At 52.5% G+C, this 16,418-nt stretch overlaps 1 protein-coding gene across 49 annotated transcripts in view; it reads right to left on the bottom strand.

Annotated features, from left to right (window-relative positions):
• Positions 1–16,418, bottom strand: part of LOC147098469 (sorbin and SH3 domain-containing protein 1-like) — a 356,822-nt gene that overhangs the window by 115,583 nt on the left and 224,821 nt on the right. For 45 of the 49 annotated variants that reach the window (XM_085970173.1, XM_085970168.1, XM_085970161.1 and 42 more), the window contains 2 exons: positions 11,224–11,279; positions 2,035–2,103 (listed from right to left, as the gene is read on the bottom strand). In XM_085970173.1, coding sequence (XP_085826299.1) covers positions 2,035–2,103; positions 11,224–11,233 — 79 coding nt within the window. In that variant the 5' untranslated portion in view covers positions 11,234–11,279. The remainder of the gene's footprint in view (positions 1–2,034; positions 2,104–11,223; positions 11,280–16,418) is intronic. The other 4 variants (XM_085970194.1, XM_085970191.1, XM_085970183.1 and 1 more) reach the window with 1 other exon arrangement.

The following is a 16,418-nucleotide window of genomic DNA, read 5'->3' as shown; positions in this document are numbered from 1 at the left end:
TATAGATGCCGACAGGGGTACAATGTACTGGTTCGTCGTTGTGCATCATTGACAGGATATTCAATATATATATGACCGTAAGTTAGATTCAAGGATTGCAGGAAGAGTAAAGGATTGGCACATAAATATTAGATATACAGCAAGGAAACACTGCAAATATATACTGTGTAGGTACATCAGCAGATAAAAATAAAAATCGAAGGGTTAACATTTCAGGTCAGACCTTTTCGCAGTACTGAAATAAGAGGCCAGAACAAAGAGGGGAGGGAGGGCAAGGAAAGGTCACGGGTCAAATATGGTAGCAGCTAGTACAATGAAGCAACCAATTTGCACACAGCAAGATCCCACAATGAGATAATGACCAGATCATCTGTTTGAGGTGTTGGTTGAGAGATAAATATTGGCCCAGGACACCGGGGATAACTCCCCTGCTCTTCTTCGAATAGTGCCACAAGATCCTTTCCATCCACCGGAGAGAGCAGACGGGGCCTCGGTTTAATGTCTCATCCGAAAGACGGCACCTCCGACAGTGCGGCTCTCCCTCAGCACTGCACTGGAGTGACAGCCTGGATTATGGGCTCAAGTCTCTGGAGTGGGTCTTGAACCCACAACCTTCAGACTCAGAGAGGAGAGTGCTGCCCACTGAGCCCCAGCTGACTAATGGGTTAACAGCCTGGGAGTTCTTTTTAAGTTTCAAAGCTGCAAAGTGGCAACAGGGGCTGGCTGAAATACAAAGTTCATCTCAGACACAGTGAACAAGCAACAGACGGTGAGTATTATAACCCCACAATGGAGGAAGCTAGCAGGGAATGGGGGCAGGCAGCTGAGGACTGAATTTGCAGCAGTCAGTGTTGAGACCAAAGGGTTGCAGAGTGACCGGGAGAATAGGGAGGTCGTGATCCTGAAGCTTAAGCATGGATGGAACAGTGTGGGAGGACAAAGATGGAAAGGATAAGGGGGGGGCGGTGAAGTGATGAGTCGCTGGGAGGTCAGGATCATGGTTGGAGTTAGAGGAGAGATCTTTGTCAAATCAATCACCCAATCGGTTTTTGGTCACCCCAGTACCCCACCGACCCCTGGCTGTCCGGCCCCCGAGCCCTAGCTGTCCGAGCCCCAACACTCAGTCCTATTTGCCCTTTAATATCTCGGGGGTAATTTTCAGCTTCCTTTTGGGATCGGGAATTTGGGGCCGGAAGTGGGCCAGGAGGGCATGTTTCTTTCCTTGTTCCCTAGTGAGACAGGAGGGACATGAATGCTCCGGGGGCCCCCCCAAGGAAATCTCGTGTCTCCTCTGCCCATCTGACACCCTCTCGCAAGCACGGACCTCAGCGCCCGGGACCATTTGATCGGGTCCCTGCGCCTGTTATCCCGCTCCCACCTAGCTCTTCCCGCCGGGATCGGGCGGGAGAGTGACACTGATCACGCAGACGAAGCCTGGGAGTTAAATTCCCCCCCGGGTCTCACACTGAGGGGCTTCCCGTTTGCCTCCCAACCCCCGACCGGGCGCGGATTCGATGGGCCGAATGGCCTCTTTCTGTGCCGTTATGACTCTGACTCACGCTGGCTTAAAATCGTCCCCTCACTGTCTGGTATCCCAAGGTGCCAAAGCAACGCTGGTGTTGAATGCCAGCTTTTTAAAAAAATTCATTCATGGGATGTGGGCGTCGCTGGCAAGGCCGGCATTTATTGCCCATCCCTGATTGCCCTCGAGAAGGTGGTGGTGAGCCACCTTCTTGAACCGCTGCAGTCCGTGTGGTGAAGGTGCTCCCACAGTGCTGTTCGGGAGGGAGTTCCAGGATTTTGACCCAGTGACGATGAAGCGACCCAGCTTGAGCTGACAGAGTGGGGAGAGCATCTGGGAAGGAGACGATTAAGAGGAAATCATTAAAGAAAACGTTTGCTTCTGAATGCGTGACAGGTAACAATGTGAATGGTCTACAAGGACCCGACTGTGAAAGGTGCCCTGCAGGTCACTGATGGAGTGTTTCTGTCAAATGAAGAAAAAAAAAAAAAAAATCTAGAAAGGGCCAATACCTCGATCGAGCTGCTGCTGGTCGGTTGGAAGCCCATTCACAATTGTCTGGGAGATGGTGACTTCATGCTCTGCAAGGAAGAAGGGAACGAAACAGCAACAGTTAGAGCGATGAGCAGCATCCGGATACGGCTTCACCCAGACTCCAGATGCAGCGGAAAGCAGACGTTGGAAGCAGTGAATTAGCTGTCTTGTCAAGTAGGCCGTCCCAGGTCAGCACTGACAAACAGCGAGCGTCCTCCAGTCATTTACTGGCTGGTCTATTCGATTTCTGCGCCCCCCCCCCACCCCCACCCTTCCTATTCTCAGGGGCAGTACAACTGGTCCCCATCACCGCCTGGTGCCTTACTGAAGCGGCCATTCTTCACACGTCACTCCAGGCAGTGAGCCAGCTGTTCGGCCGTGGGGTGAATCACCATTTCATCCTCGCCCGACGCCCACCGTGCTCATGGAGCCGCACCCCCAGCGTAAGCCTGCACCTTCAGCACAGGAGGGGGGGGTGGGGGAATAAAGGAAACATACAACTGTTTTCACATCTCATTCTATTCAAATAATGGGCAAAAGAGGCAGAGGTGATGAGGAGCAATGTTTTTCCGCAGCGAGTTGTTGTGATCTGGAATGCGCTGCCTGAAAGGGCGGTGGAAGCAGATTCAATAGGGACTTTCAAAAGGGAATTGGATAAATACTTGAAGGGGAATTAATTGCGGGGCTGTGGGGAAAGAGCAGGGGGAGTGGGACTAATTGGAGAGCTCTTTCAAAGAGCCGGCACAGGCACGATGGGCCGAATGGCCTCCTTCTGTGCTGTATCATTCTATTAAGGGTGATTGAAAGTGACAGGAATGGATGTGTTACGACAGGAAGCCAGAGAGTGAAAGCAATCATCGTTTAAACCACCCCAAGATTAAAACAAGGAAACAAAAGGCTATTTCTCTTTTACAAAAGAATTGAATATTACCAATAAAAAGGATCCCAGTAATAGGCCCCCCCCCTCCGCCCAGCTCGACTGACTGTCCAACTACAGGTATCGATACCCTCTGACTGCAGTCTCCGGGGGAATGCAGCACACAGGACCCACTGCTTAAAAGTAGGAAGAGCCAAGCCCAGATCCGAAAAAAACCCATTTAAAAGCGATCCCGTTAATAACGTGGAAAAATGTGTTGCCTTTTATAAAAGAGACTGTGAAACTCCAATCCTCCAGTCCCTTGTCGCTCGATCTGCCACATCTGAGCCCCCGCTCTGCTGGGGAGGGAGCCCTCCGCCTGCAATCCAGCAAGTGTTGCTCCTCACCAGCCGACTGCGGGCTCGCTCCCACCCGCTTCCCCAGTCCCTGTGGGGACAAGTAAAAGCCAGGCAATCTGCGAGGATCCAAAGTTCTCTGCTTCCACCCAGCGGCTCACACTGGGGTACAGCTCCACGGGTGTCCGATACCCGCTCGCACCTTGCCCCATCAGTCATTCCTCAGGTGTGACACAACAGACCGGCTATTCAACTGTGGGAGGCTGCTTCTTTCCCCCCCCACACCTTTTTTGTGTATTTTCCCCACATATACACAAGAGTGCAAGCATGTACATGAGCCTGAGCACACCTACGCAAATGTAAACACACCAGCAAAAACAAAAAAGCCAAATGGGTTCTGGATATATATTTTTTCACCGGTTTTCAGCCTGGCCCTGTACTGAAGGAGCGTGAGGAGACAACTCAGAGCACAGCCAGCCGGAATGAACAGACTTCCAGTGCGACTGGTATCTGACCTGAAACCTTCCACCTCCTCCTCCCATACAGCCACGGAGACATGCACCTCTGGATACGAGGCCAGATGTGTCGGCATTAGGGTTGCCAACTCTTGGGACGTATTCCTGGAGGCATTGGCCTCCTGCCTCCAACCGCCCCGCCCGGCCGATCAGCCTATTTCCCCATCGCCAATATATTTAGAACGAGTAAACAAAGGGGGAGAAATTCCCCTCCTTTGTGCCTCCAGTGGGGGGCGCTAAAGGGGTGCAAAGGCCTTTTCGGTCGGCCGCAGCGCTGACCGCGCCGCTTGCCAAATTCCGCGGGTTAGCAGTGGTGCTACCGGGTTGCGCCCCGATCTTATGCGCCTGGAGATCATGATGTCATTTCTGGGCGCATCGCCCCGGCAGAAAAATTCCCCTTCGCCCCCCTGCAGCAGCGACCGCTGCAGGGGACGCGAGCAGGGCGGCCGGCCGCTAGCGGTGCGGAGGTTAAAGGCAAGGTGGCCGGCCACTCTGAAAAGATAAGTCGGCTTTTTTTGATAAATTTTTTTTTTTTTGGCGCTTCCGAACGCGGGGTCCGTGCTGCGATCGGCCAGCAGAGCGCCGGGATGATCGCGAGGCACCCCCGCTCCCCGGTGCTCCAGGTGAATTTAAAAAACCTGCAGAGTTCGCCGCGTGGGGCCCTTCCCTTTAATTCAGGGAAGAGCCCCTGCAATGCGTCAGCGCCACACGGCCCAGTGCGTGGGGCTGCTGAGCCGTGTGCCCTGGGGCGCGAACTTCCCCCCCTCTTGTGCTCCGAGAGGGAAGTGGAGCGCCTGATTGAGCGCCCCACTTCCCTCTTGGAGCAAAAAGTGGGAATTTGAGAGAGGCTGGTGCTAACTTTTCCGATTTAGGGTCCCATACGGGCTCGAGGGGAATATCTAGCCCAAAGTCTTCAAAGAAAATGCAAAATAAAGACACACGTTTATTTTTTTTTAGTGCCCCTTGGATTTTTTTTTCCTGGTTTGGGAGATTAATCTTTCATTCCTGGAGACTCCAAGACAATTCTGGAGGGTTGGTGACACGAGTTGGCATCCTGCTTGTTACAAGACCCACGGGCAGAAGCCCTGGGAGTTTGATGTAGTCAGTGAAGAGCATCAGAGCTCTTGTTGTGCATTCCTTCCCGAATTTTTGCAGGCTTAGAGAGGCCCCAAATGCCTTTAGAGCTACCTCAGTGAATTGTCCGACCCCTGACCCTTCACGAAGCATTCATTGGGGCTGGGGAACATTATTGTGCAGCGAGCTTCTTGTAACTAAGGCAGCCTTTGAAGGGCCGCCTTGTGTGGGTAACTCGCCGAGCTTCCACCGAGGGCTGGATTTCCCTTCCTCTTGGATTTCCCCGGGGATGTGGGACGGAACGTCTGGCCACCACGCCGACCCTGCGGTGACCCTGTCTCATTTCCCTGTATCGGGGCTAATTACGAATGCTTTTCTATACCACATGGATGCATTTCAGGGGAAGCTAAATAAATACGAGGGAGAAAGCAATAGGTTATGTTGCTCTGGTGAGATGAGGAGGGGTGGGAGGAGGCTGGTGCGGAGCATCGACACTGGCACAGACCAGTTGGGCCGAATGGCCTGTTTCTGTGCTGTAAATTCTATATAAAGCAACTCACTGGTGCGTTTACCCAGTTTACACAGTCGGGTAACGCCTTTGTCAGTTAGCGGCAGCAAGAATTTTGGCAACGGCTTTATCAGGAAGGAGTCGCAGAAATAAAAACAAACCCACGGGCCAACGTCATGGATCACGCGTCAGCCGCACGAGGTTTGCGCAGCAGAAACGCAGAGAGCGCGGGCACCGAGAGCAGCGTGGAGACTCCCCCGGACCGCACTGAGCCCCTCCCCCGCAGGATAGACACCCCCGGACCGCACTGAGCCCCTCCCCCGCAGGATATAGACCCTCGGACCGCACTGAGCCCCTCCCCCGCAGGATAGAGGCTCCCTCGGACCGCACCGAGCCCCTCCCCCGCAGGATATAGACCCTCGGACCGCACTGAGCCCCTCCCCCGCAGGATAGAGGCTCCCTCGGACCGCACCGAGCCCCTCCCCCGCAGGATATAGACCCTCGGACCGCACTGAGCCCCTCCCCTGCAGGATAGAGACCCTCGGACCGCACTACGCCCCTCCCCCGCAGGATAGAGACCCTCGGACCGCACCGAGCCCCTCCCCCACAGGAGACACCCTTGGACCGCACCTAGCCCCTCCCCCGCAGGATAGAGACCCTCGGACCGCACCGAGCCCGTCCCCCACAGGATAGAGACACCCTTGGACCGCACGGAGCCCCTCCCCCGCAGGATGGAGACTCCCTCGGACCACACCGAGCCCCTCCCCCTGCAGGATGGAGACTCCCTCGGACCACACTGACCCCCTCCCCCTGCAGGATGGAGACCCTCGGACCACACCGACCCCCTCCCCTGCAGGATGGAGACCGGCATTGACCCGTTGGGCCGAATGGCCCGTTTCTGCATGGTAAAATTCGAGGTAACGCTATGATATCATGGCACGAGAGCAGGGCACAGCTTGCAGCAGGCCTGAGCATCTGGTGGCTCCGATATTTACACTGGGGCTGAATGAGCCCCAGCCACAAATCACCGTCAGTCGGAGGGGGTGAGAGAGATCGGATCGCAACCATGGATCTATTATCATAGCAAATCTTTCGATTCAGCACTTCACAGCCTTCTGGACTTAACATCGAGTTCAACTATTTCAGACTATAACCTTGGCCCCTATATTTTATTTTTCCCCTTGTTTTCTCCCATGGGAGCAGTTAATAACGCTGCCATCGCCATTCACACCTCATCCAGAGCCATCTTTTGTTTCTTAACTTGTCCCATTACCTCTCCTTTTGCCTCGCACCATCATCCCTTGTGTCAGTCAATCTCTCCTGCCTTCCAGCCTATCACAGACCTTCCCTTTGTACTTTCCTCCCCTCTTTCCTGCCCCTGCTTAAAAATCTCTCTTCGCCAACCTTTTCCAGTTCTGACGAAGGGTCCTCCACCTGAAACGTTGACCGTTTCTCTCTCCTCGATGCTGCCTGACCTGCTGAGTGTTTCCAGCATTTCCTGTTGTTAACCACGGATCTATTATTGTTCATTCCACACTCCTGCCGCTGGCACAGTCTGCCCAGCTGCCAATGGCGGGGGAAGGGCAGGCGGGGGGGTGGGGAAAAGAGAGTTAGTGGGGGAGTGCATAAGAGGCTAGAGTCAGAGGAACGAGTTTGATGGGCTGGAGGAGGTTACAGTGATGGGGAGGGGGGCGAGGCCAGGAATGGATTTAAAGAGAACAATTAGAATTTTAAATTGGAGGTGTTGGGGGAGCGGGGGCCCATGTAGTTCAGCGAACACAGGACTCTTGGGCGAGCAGCCGAGCGACGCTTGGTGCAGGAGAGGTTCTGGGCAGTAGAGTGATGTTTGAGCTGAAGTTTAGAGGGCGGAGGACAGGAGGCTGGCCAGAAAGCAAGGTATGGAGCAGTGGCTTGGGTCTGCTGGATGGTTAACACTCCACTGCCAGTGTGGAGGCTCACTAGATGAAGAGCGGGTCACAGAATCAGCCCTATAGTATTATAGTTCAGTCTCCAATCCACGCTTGTATCCAGCGAGGCTAAACTCTGGCAGCAGAGCCTTCGACCGGTGAACGGGCAATAAACCCACGAAATTACTGACTGCGGTTTGTTGACTTGTCCGGATTTTAAACTGGCTCCGACTCAAAAGGGATCTCCTCTGTATTCCAGCAAATCGCTTCACGTAAATCTTCTGTCATCTCCTGTTCCAAGGGAAGGGGGTGGTGGCGGGAGGCACATCTGATATGCAACACCAGCTGAAATAGGGGCGGAGGACAGCGAATGTACTGTGAGGGCACAGCAAGTTCACCTCTGCCTGAACCAGATATGACCTCCTTGTAGCACGGTGGCATAGTGGTTAGCACTGTTGCCTCACAGCGCCAGGGACCCGGGTTCGAATCCGGCCTCGGGTGACTGTCTGTGTGGAGTTTGCACATTCTCCCCGTGTTTGCGTGGGTTTCCTCCGGGTGCTCCGGTTTCCTCCCACAATCCAAAGATGTGCGGGTTAGGTTGATTGGCTATGATAAATTGACCCTTAGTGTTAGGGGGATTAAATACGTGGGGTTACGGGGATCGGGTGGGATATGTGTCGGTGCAGGCTCGATGGGCCGAAATGGCCTCTATCTGCACTGTGGGGTTTCTGTGATTTCTGTGAGACCGAGGCCGTCACAAAACGACACTGACAACTTATCACAGCCACTCAATCCCTCTCTTTTACCTCACTTTCTATTATGGAACGGACGGAGTTGTTTTCTTCACCCCTGACCTTCCCAACCATCCACTCCAGAAGACTCCAGGGTAGATTTTCAACTCTCCGCCCGGGCAGAAAACTGGGCCGCCCGGATAGAAACCGGCCCGGGTTCTCATTCCCATTTCAATCAGCACCAATGAAACTCAGGGTTAAATCCGGGCTTTACGTTGTAAATCTACCCCATTGAGTGCAGAATTCCTGGGTTAAGGGAGGGTGGAGAACGGATGCTGGCTCCATGGCAAAGAAACTGCCTCTTGCCATTGACCAAACATAAAAGATTTGCCAGGTTTATTTTGATGAAGGCATTGTCCCTTTAAATATTAGAGAAACAAATAAATTGAAAATGTTGTATGGAGTGCTGCACTCCACGATGGAGCCTTGAGCTGTGGGGTGGGGGCAGGGGGACATATTCTAAAAGCAAGAGGAGAGGGTTGTCCAATGAGGAGCGATCGAGTACATTGGGCATCTTCCCTTGGGAGTTTAGAAGAATGAGAGGTGATCTCTGTGATGAAATATGCCGTTCATCAGGCACTGTATTCTCTGTGTTTAGTTTAGTTTCAGTTTCATTTCCCCACCTGTACTGTATTGTGTGTAAGGCTCCGCCCATACCTGGCCACTACTTAAGCAGGCTGCACTGTCTCACAGGCAGTGCAGCAGATCTTTGGGTGGGAGACACTTCTCCACTGTGTGTTACTTTCTTAGTTAATAAAAGCCTTGCTTTGCTCCGTTAACATTGAGTTTTGGATTCATTGAGGCACATCAATCTCACTGAAACATAAGATTCTGAGGGGGATTGGCAGGGTAGATGCTGAGAGGTTGTCTCCCCTGGCTGGAGTGCCTAGAACTAGGGGTCACAGTCTCAGGATAAGGGGTCACAGTCTCAGGATAAGGGGTCGGCCATTTAAGACTGAGATGAGGAGGAATTTCTTCACTCAGAGGGTTGTGAATCTTTGGAATTCTCTGCCCCAGAGGGCTGTGGATGCTGAATCGTTGAGTATATTCAAAGCGGAGGTCGATATTTTTAAACTCTAGGGGAACCAAGGGATAGGGGGATCGGGTGGGAAAGTGGAGTGGAGGTCGATGATCGGCCGTGATATTATTGAATGTCGGAGCAGGCTCGAGGGGCCATACGGCGCAGCAGGCTCGAGGGGCTGAATGGCCAACGCCTGCTCCTAATTCTTATGTTCAAAATATTCCTCGAGGTCCCATCCCACAGCAACCCCTACTGAAGGTCAATGTGTATGTTTACCAGGCTCATTGTGACTCATTTCATGGCTGAAGGACCTGCAATTTTGAATATTAAGGGAATCAAGGGATATGGGGATAGTGCAGGAAAGTGGAGATGAGGTAGAAGATCAGCCACAATCTTATTGAATGGCGGAGCAGGCTCAAGGGGCCGTACGGCGCAGCAGGCTCGAGGGGCCGTACGGCGCAGCAGGCTCGAGGGGCCGTACGGCGCAGCAGGCTCGAGGGGCCGTACGGCGCAGCAGGCTCGAGGGGCCGTACGGCGCAGCAGGCTCGAGGGGCCGCACCAGGCTCGAGGGGCCGTACGGCGCAGCAGGCTCGAGGGGCCGCACGGCGCAGCAGGCTCGAGGGGCCGCACGGCTGACTCCTGCTCCTATTTCTTATGTTCTTATGCAGGCATTCGCCATTCCAGGCTCACAGACAATGAATGGGCACTGAGGAGAGGTAATGGGATGGGCTTCACGGGGGACCAGGCCCCAATCAGCATCAGGAGAGGAGGGGAGAAAAGTTGAAGGAGGTAAGAAAATGTTGAGTAGCAGCAGTGGGGAGGATTTTAAACCAAGGATGGGTGAGAAGGTAAAAATTTTTAAATTCTCAAACCCGACCCCCAACCGGCTCACTTTTAATGGAGGCAGAACGGTGGGGCCGGGGGGGGGGGGGGGTCGAAAGACCAATCCACTCAGGGAGGTAGGGGGGGGCCCATCACTAAAATATTTTAAAAGGAGGCTGCGTGCTTCCATTTTAACGTAACTTTTCCTTTTAACCCCTGCAGATGAAGGGAGGAGTGAAGGGCCGGATCCATCAGGTAAGTGCCTTTCCAGCACTGCTCGTGGGTCAGGAGGAGCAGGAGTGTTTCCCCCCCCCTCCACTCCCCGGGCCCAACAAGCCCCCACCGCAATGTCAGACCCCACCCTGCCCTGCGAGCTCAGACTTGCCCGAGGTCCGCTCCCCTGCTGCTTTCCTGCCCGCCGGGTAGCCAGCCTGTCAACCTGGCTGGCTGCCTCAGTGGGAAACCCTTGGGGGGGAAGAAATGGAAAAAAGATATCCTGGCAGTCAATTTCAACAGGGCGCATGGGAAACCCTTCCCGAAAAATCTCTTCCCCCCCCCCCCCATCTTCCTGGCCCCGAGAAATATCAGAGCCATTGTGTTTGAGCAACAGAACCAACTGAATGTGCCAGTGGCTGGCATTCGGTTTCTGCCCTCGTTGCTCAAGCAGTCCATGTTACGCCCACAATCCCTAAAGGGAGGCATCTTGTTGAGAAATTCGCAGCATCTAAGTGCAGGAGTCCATTGCTGCCGAACTAGAATGGAGGTGGTGTTTGAGAAGGTGCACTCTAGCTCCCTCGCTGGCTCAATGGGAAAATGCAGCATGCTGTGTGAATCACTGAGGCAGACTATCCAGGAAGGTCCCAGGTTTGATCCCGGGTCTGAGCCAAGTTACGAACCACATCAGCAGCTCGATGCTTGGATTGGTCTCGGAGTAGGTGGAGCAGCATCGGTCTAATCCCTATCCCAGCAACCGCTGCTGCAAAGTGTGACTGAGTGGACAGTGGACGAAGAGCTTGGCTGTGACGCCTGCCACAGTTCAATAGCTGGTAGCACTCAGGATGCCTTCCAATATTTACGTCAACACATTGTGTGTTTGCAGACCAACAAAGGATCGGCAAACACTTATCATAAAGATGTTTCTGACCAAAGGTCAGCGACCTGAAACGTTAACTCTGTTTCTCGCTCCACAGATGCTGCCTGACCCGCTGAGTGTTTCCAGCATTTCCTGTTTGCACCTCATAAAGACGGTGCCTATTCAAGAAAAAGGATTGGGGCAGCAATTCTGATCAATGAGCAGAATGTGAGCTGTGCACTTACCTGAACTCATGGTGATCGCTGAACTTGCCTTGTGCACGTCAAGACTCTCGTCGTCCCTGTAACACAAAGAAAGGAACAGTCAGAACAATCTGCCTGCAAACCATGCAGTGACCTTTGACATTCGCATCCCAGAGATCGCTCAGAACGGACGCCCCCTCCCGACAGGCACCAAAGAAAGAACAAAGTTACATTTATACTTTCACACGCTCAAGATCGCTTAACTGTTTCACAGGCAATGAAGTACTTTAGAAGTGTCCTCACTGTTGCAAAGCAGGGAAACGCGGCAACCAATGTGCGCACAGCAAGGTCCCGCAAACAGCAATGAGGTAAAGGACCAGATCATCGGGTTGACGAATGCTGGTTGAATGTTGGCCAGGACATCGGGAGAACGCCCCCACTCTTCATCAATAGGATCTTTTACATCCACGCAAACACCCATCAGTTTAATGTCTCATATCCACCCACATCCTCAGCACTGCACTTGAATGTCAGCCTAGAGTACGTGCTTCAAGACTCTGAGCCAAAGTTGACCCCATCAGGCATCGTAGGAGATTCACTGGACTATCAGGAGGGAACAGACTCATCAGCAGAGGGCTGAAGGGAGGGGTTCTTTATACACAGGGGGCTGTTTGGACGTGGAAAGCCCGACCAGAAAGAGTGATGGGAGCAGAATCCACAGCAGCTTTGTAAAGGGAAGTGGACAAGTATTTGAAAGTGAAAACGTTCGAAGGATATGGGGAGAGGGCAGGGGAGTGGGAAGAAGGGGGATAGCTCGTTCGGAGAGCTGGCATCGGCGCGATGGGCCGAATGGACTCCCCTGCTGCGCTGCAAAATTCTACAATTCTAAGGCTCCGTTCAACCAAGAAACATTGAAACTATTCAGAATATGCTGCTGTGGTATCTTCACACAGCAGATGGGCTACTCAATAAAATTCAGGCACAACTTTGAAAGAGATCTTTGACTGTAAGTGAAGAGCAGAGGAGCCAGCCCCAGGTCAGAGAGGACCCGTTGGGCTTCGCTGTGTTCCAGCGCTGAAATACTCAACAGGTGTCTCTTCAGCTCGCTCTCACACAGCGTTGAGTTGTTAAACAGGCCCTGAGCCCCTGCCACTACACGGGGAGGTCAAGAGTCACTTGGGAGAATATCTTAAAAACAAACAGCAAATCTAATTGGCTCCAACGTGTCTGCAGGTTGACATATCTTTGGCTTCAGCTGCAGGCTCTGTTTATCAATCAATTAGGCCGTGAGTCAACCATCCACACAGGTCAGAGTGAATAACTTCATGTAGCGTGCAATGGAAGGTGCCAGGCTTTCATGCAAAACATTGATCAAAGCTTCCAGCAACATAGGAACAAGAGGAGGCCATTCAGCCCCTCGAGCCTGTTCCGCCATTCAAATAGATCATGACTGATCTGTATTGTAACTCCACATCCCTGGATACTCTTACCCAACAGAAATCTAGCACTCAGTTTTGAAATTTTTCAATCAACCCCTCAGCTTTTTTTTGTGGGGGGGCGGGGGGTGAGAGTTCCAGATTTCCCCCACCCTTTGTGTGAAGTGCTTCCTGACATCACCCTTAAACGGCCTGGCTCTAATTTTAAGGTTCTGCCCCCTTGTTCTGGACTCCCCCCACCAGAGGAAATCGTTTCTCTCTCTCGACCAGATCGAATCCTTCAATCATCTTAAACACCTCGATTAGATCACCCCTTAATCTTCTAAACTCGAGGGAATACAAGCCCAGTCTGTGCAACCTGTCCTCGTAATTTAACCCTTTTAGCCCCGGGATCAGTCTGGTGAATCTGCGCTGCTCCCCCTCCGAGGCCAATATATCCTGCCCGAGGTGCGGGGCCCAGAACTGAACCCAGTGTCCAGATGGGGTCTAACCAGAGCTCTGTGCAGCGGTAACATAACTTCACCCCTTTGTATTCCAGCCGCCGAGATAAAGGCCAACATTCCATTAGCTTTTTAAATTATTTTTGTGTCTGTCCACTGGCTTTTAGTGATTTCTGTACTTGGCCCCCTCAATCTCGGCTCCTCGACAGTTCCCAGCTTCTCGCCATTTAGAAAATACTCTGATCGATCTTTCTTGGGTCCAGAGTGGATGCCCTCACACTTCCCCACATTGAATTCCATCTGCCACAGTTTTGTCCACTCACTGAATCGATCAATGTCCCTAACCCTAACTTTCTGCCCCACATCTACACTATTTACTGCACCACCTAACTTCGTGTCATCAGCAAACTTACATATACGGCTCCCTATTCCTTCATCCAAGTGGTTTATAAATAGTGAAAAGCTGAGCCCCCGGGGTAATTTATAAGAAGAAAAAACTTGCATTTATATAGCACCTTTTAGAACCTCGAAGTCAAAAAACATTTTACAGCCATGTGCAGTCATTGTGGTAATTAAACAATTTTGCATTTATATAGCGCCTTTCACGACCACTGGACGTCTCAAAGCGCTTTACAGCCAATGAAGTACTTTTGAAGTGGAGTCACTGTTGTAATGTGGGAAACGCGGCAGCCAATCTGCGCACAGCAAGCTCCCACAAACAGCAATGTGATTGAGCAATAAACATTAGCTGGGGCACCAGGGGGGACTTCCCTGCCAATAATGCCATGGGAACTTTTACGTCCACCTGAGGGGGCAGACGGGGGCCTCGGTTTAACATTTCATCCAAAATACTGCAACTCCAACATTGCAGCTCTCCCTCAGCACTGCACTGGGAGTCTCAGCTCAAGTCGCTGGAGTGGGGCTTGAACCCAAGATCTTCAGACTCAGAGGCGAGAGTGCTGCCCACTGAGCCACGGCTAACACTTCATACATACTTTATCTTAAAGTGCTTCATAGCCAATGAATTACTTTCTGAAGACAGGCCAGAGCTGCAGGAGATCCTTATAAATTCAAGTTGAAATGTGACCAACACACGCGGTGCTGGTCGTGTCAAATCAACATTTTCAGAGGATCTGGCTAGGATGAAGACCGCCAACGTCGATTAGCCTGACAACAGCCATGATCTAAGACCGTGCATGAAGATTCGAGCACCTGCTACCTGTGGGACTATACCCCAGCAAGAGTCAGTGCCTGTGGAACCTGTACCCCAGCGAGAGTCAGTGCCTGTGGAACTGAATCCCAGTGAGAGTCAGTGTCTGTGGAACTGTACCCCAGCGAGAGTCAGTGCCTGTGGAACTGCACCCCAGCAAGAGTCAGTGCCTGTGGAACTGCACCCCAGCAAGAGTCAGTGCCTGTGGAACTGCACCCCAGCAAGAGTCAGTGCCTGTGGAACCCGTACCCCAGCGAGAGTCAGTGCCTGTGGAACCCGTACCCCAGCGAGAGTCAGTGCCTGTGGAACTGAATCCCAGTGAGAGTCAGTGCCTGTGGAACTGCACCCCAGCAAGAGTCAGTGCCTGTGGAACTGCACCCCAGCGAGAGTCAGTGCCTGTGGAACCCGTACCCCAGCGAGAGTCAGTGCCTGTGGAACTGTAACCCAGTGAGAGTCAGTGTCTGTGGAACCGTACCCCAGTGAGAGTCAGTGCCTGTGGAACCTGTACCCCAGCGAGAGTCAGTGCCTGTGGAACCCGTACCCCAGCGAGAGTCAGTGCCTGTGGAACTGTAACCCAGTGAGAGTCAGTGTTTGTGGAACCGTACCCCAGTGAGAGTCAGTGCCTGTGGAACCCGTACCCCAGCGAGAGTCAGTGCCTGTGGAACTGTACCCCAGCGAGAGTCAGTGCCTGTGGAACTGTACCCCAGCGAGAGTCAGTGTCTGTGGAACTGTACCCCAGCGAGAGTCAGTGCCTTTAGGACATGAACCAGACAAAAATAAAATGGAATACAGTAGAAATTATAAAAGAGCCAACAATAGACTTGCTGATGGTTTTGTCTGAATTAGCTCACCAATCCCCTTAGACCACGTGGTCAGTTACAGTTCAGTTTTTGTTAATATGCAAGCGAGTTAATCTCCAGCACAGCCACACAACAGTCATCTCTCCCAGTGCATCATGCAACCTATGACACAACTCCTTAAAAGGTGTGGAAAAATAGCTACGGATATAAACTGCAAGAGCAAACAAGGATTCTGTGAGGAATGTAGATAAGTTGGCTTTACACACTGGAGCACGGAGCCACTTGAAATACTTCAAGTGTTCAAGGATTCTGTGGAATGATCATGTGTGTCACATGTGACGTCATGTTATCAATATACTTCAACTAATCCAGCCTTCATTGCTCCATTTGGTCATAGAATATTCCAGCAACATAGGGGGGAAAAAAACTGTGTGTTAATTACTTTGGACCCAGGAGGAAAAGAATGTTAAGCATCTCCCGGGACCCTAAAGTGTTTCTTTAGCAGAGATATAAACAAATTATTTGGTATGGGGCCTCCAAAGGGCTCCTTGAGCTAATCAGGCATGTGAGTGTCAGATTGAACAACTCCGTTTAGTTCAGTGCGTTAAACCGAACGCGCCGTTCCCCACCCAGTCAGTCTCTCGCAAAAATCAAGTGGATTTCCCCCATTTTCTCGCAATTATAGAGAGCCGTGGGGAGCGAGCTCTCCCCGAAACCGGATTCTTCAATTATTCTGATGTTGTTTATACAGTTGTCAGTGACATCAGAACCTCCCACAATTCATGGGGATCCCCTTCAACCCCCGACCCAGTTAATGGGGACACCCTTCAACCCCCGGCTCCCCTCGTCCCCCAGTTAATGGGGACACCCTTTAACCCCCGACTCCCCTCGTCCCCCAGTTAATGGGGACACCCTTTAACCCCCGACTCCCCTCGTCCCCCAGTTAATGGGGACACCCTTTAACCCCCGACTCCCCTCGTCCCCCAGCTAATGGGGACACCCTTCAACCCCCAACCCCCTCGTCCCCCAGTTAATGGAGACACCCTTTAACCCCCGACTCCCCTCGTCCCCCAGTTAATGGGGACACCCTTCAACCCCCGACTCCCCTCGTCCCCCAGTTAATGGAGACACCCTTCAACCCCCAGTTGATGGGGACCCACTTCTACTCCCTGGGCTCGCTGCGTGCTCTGGGCTCGCTGTGTGCTCTGGGCTGCCCAAGTGGACCCGGAGTGACAGAATTGGTTTGTGACAGGAGTAGTAATCACTTCCTAATAACGAGTTAAGAGTCACCACCGAGCTGTCAGCAGACTAGAGGTGGGCAATCTGCGCACCCAGAAATAGCTCGCTTGGT

Source organism: Somniosus microcephalus, chromosome 29 (genome assembly GCF_052327205.1).
Source record: "Somniosus microcephalus isolate GS21.2 chromosome 29, FLI_Smic_1.0, whole genome shotgun sequence".
In the NCBI taxonomy this organism is placed as follows: domain Eukaryota; kingdom Metazoa; phylum Chordata; class Chondrichthyes; order Squaliformes; family Somniosidae; genus Somniosus; species Somniosus microcephalus.
This window is presented reverse-complemented; position numbering and strand designations above follow the sequence as displayed.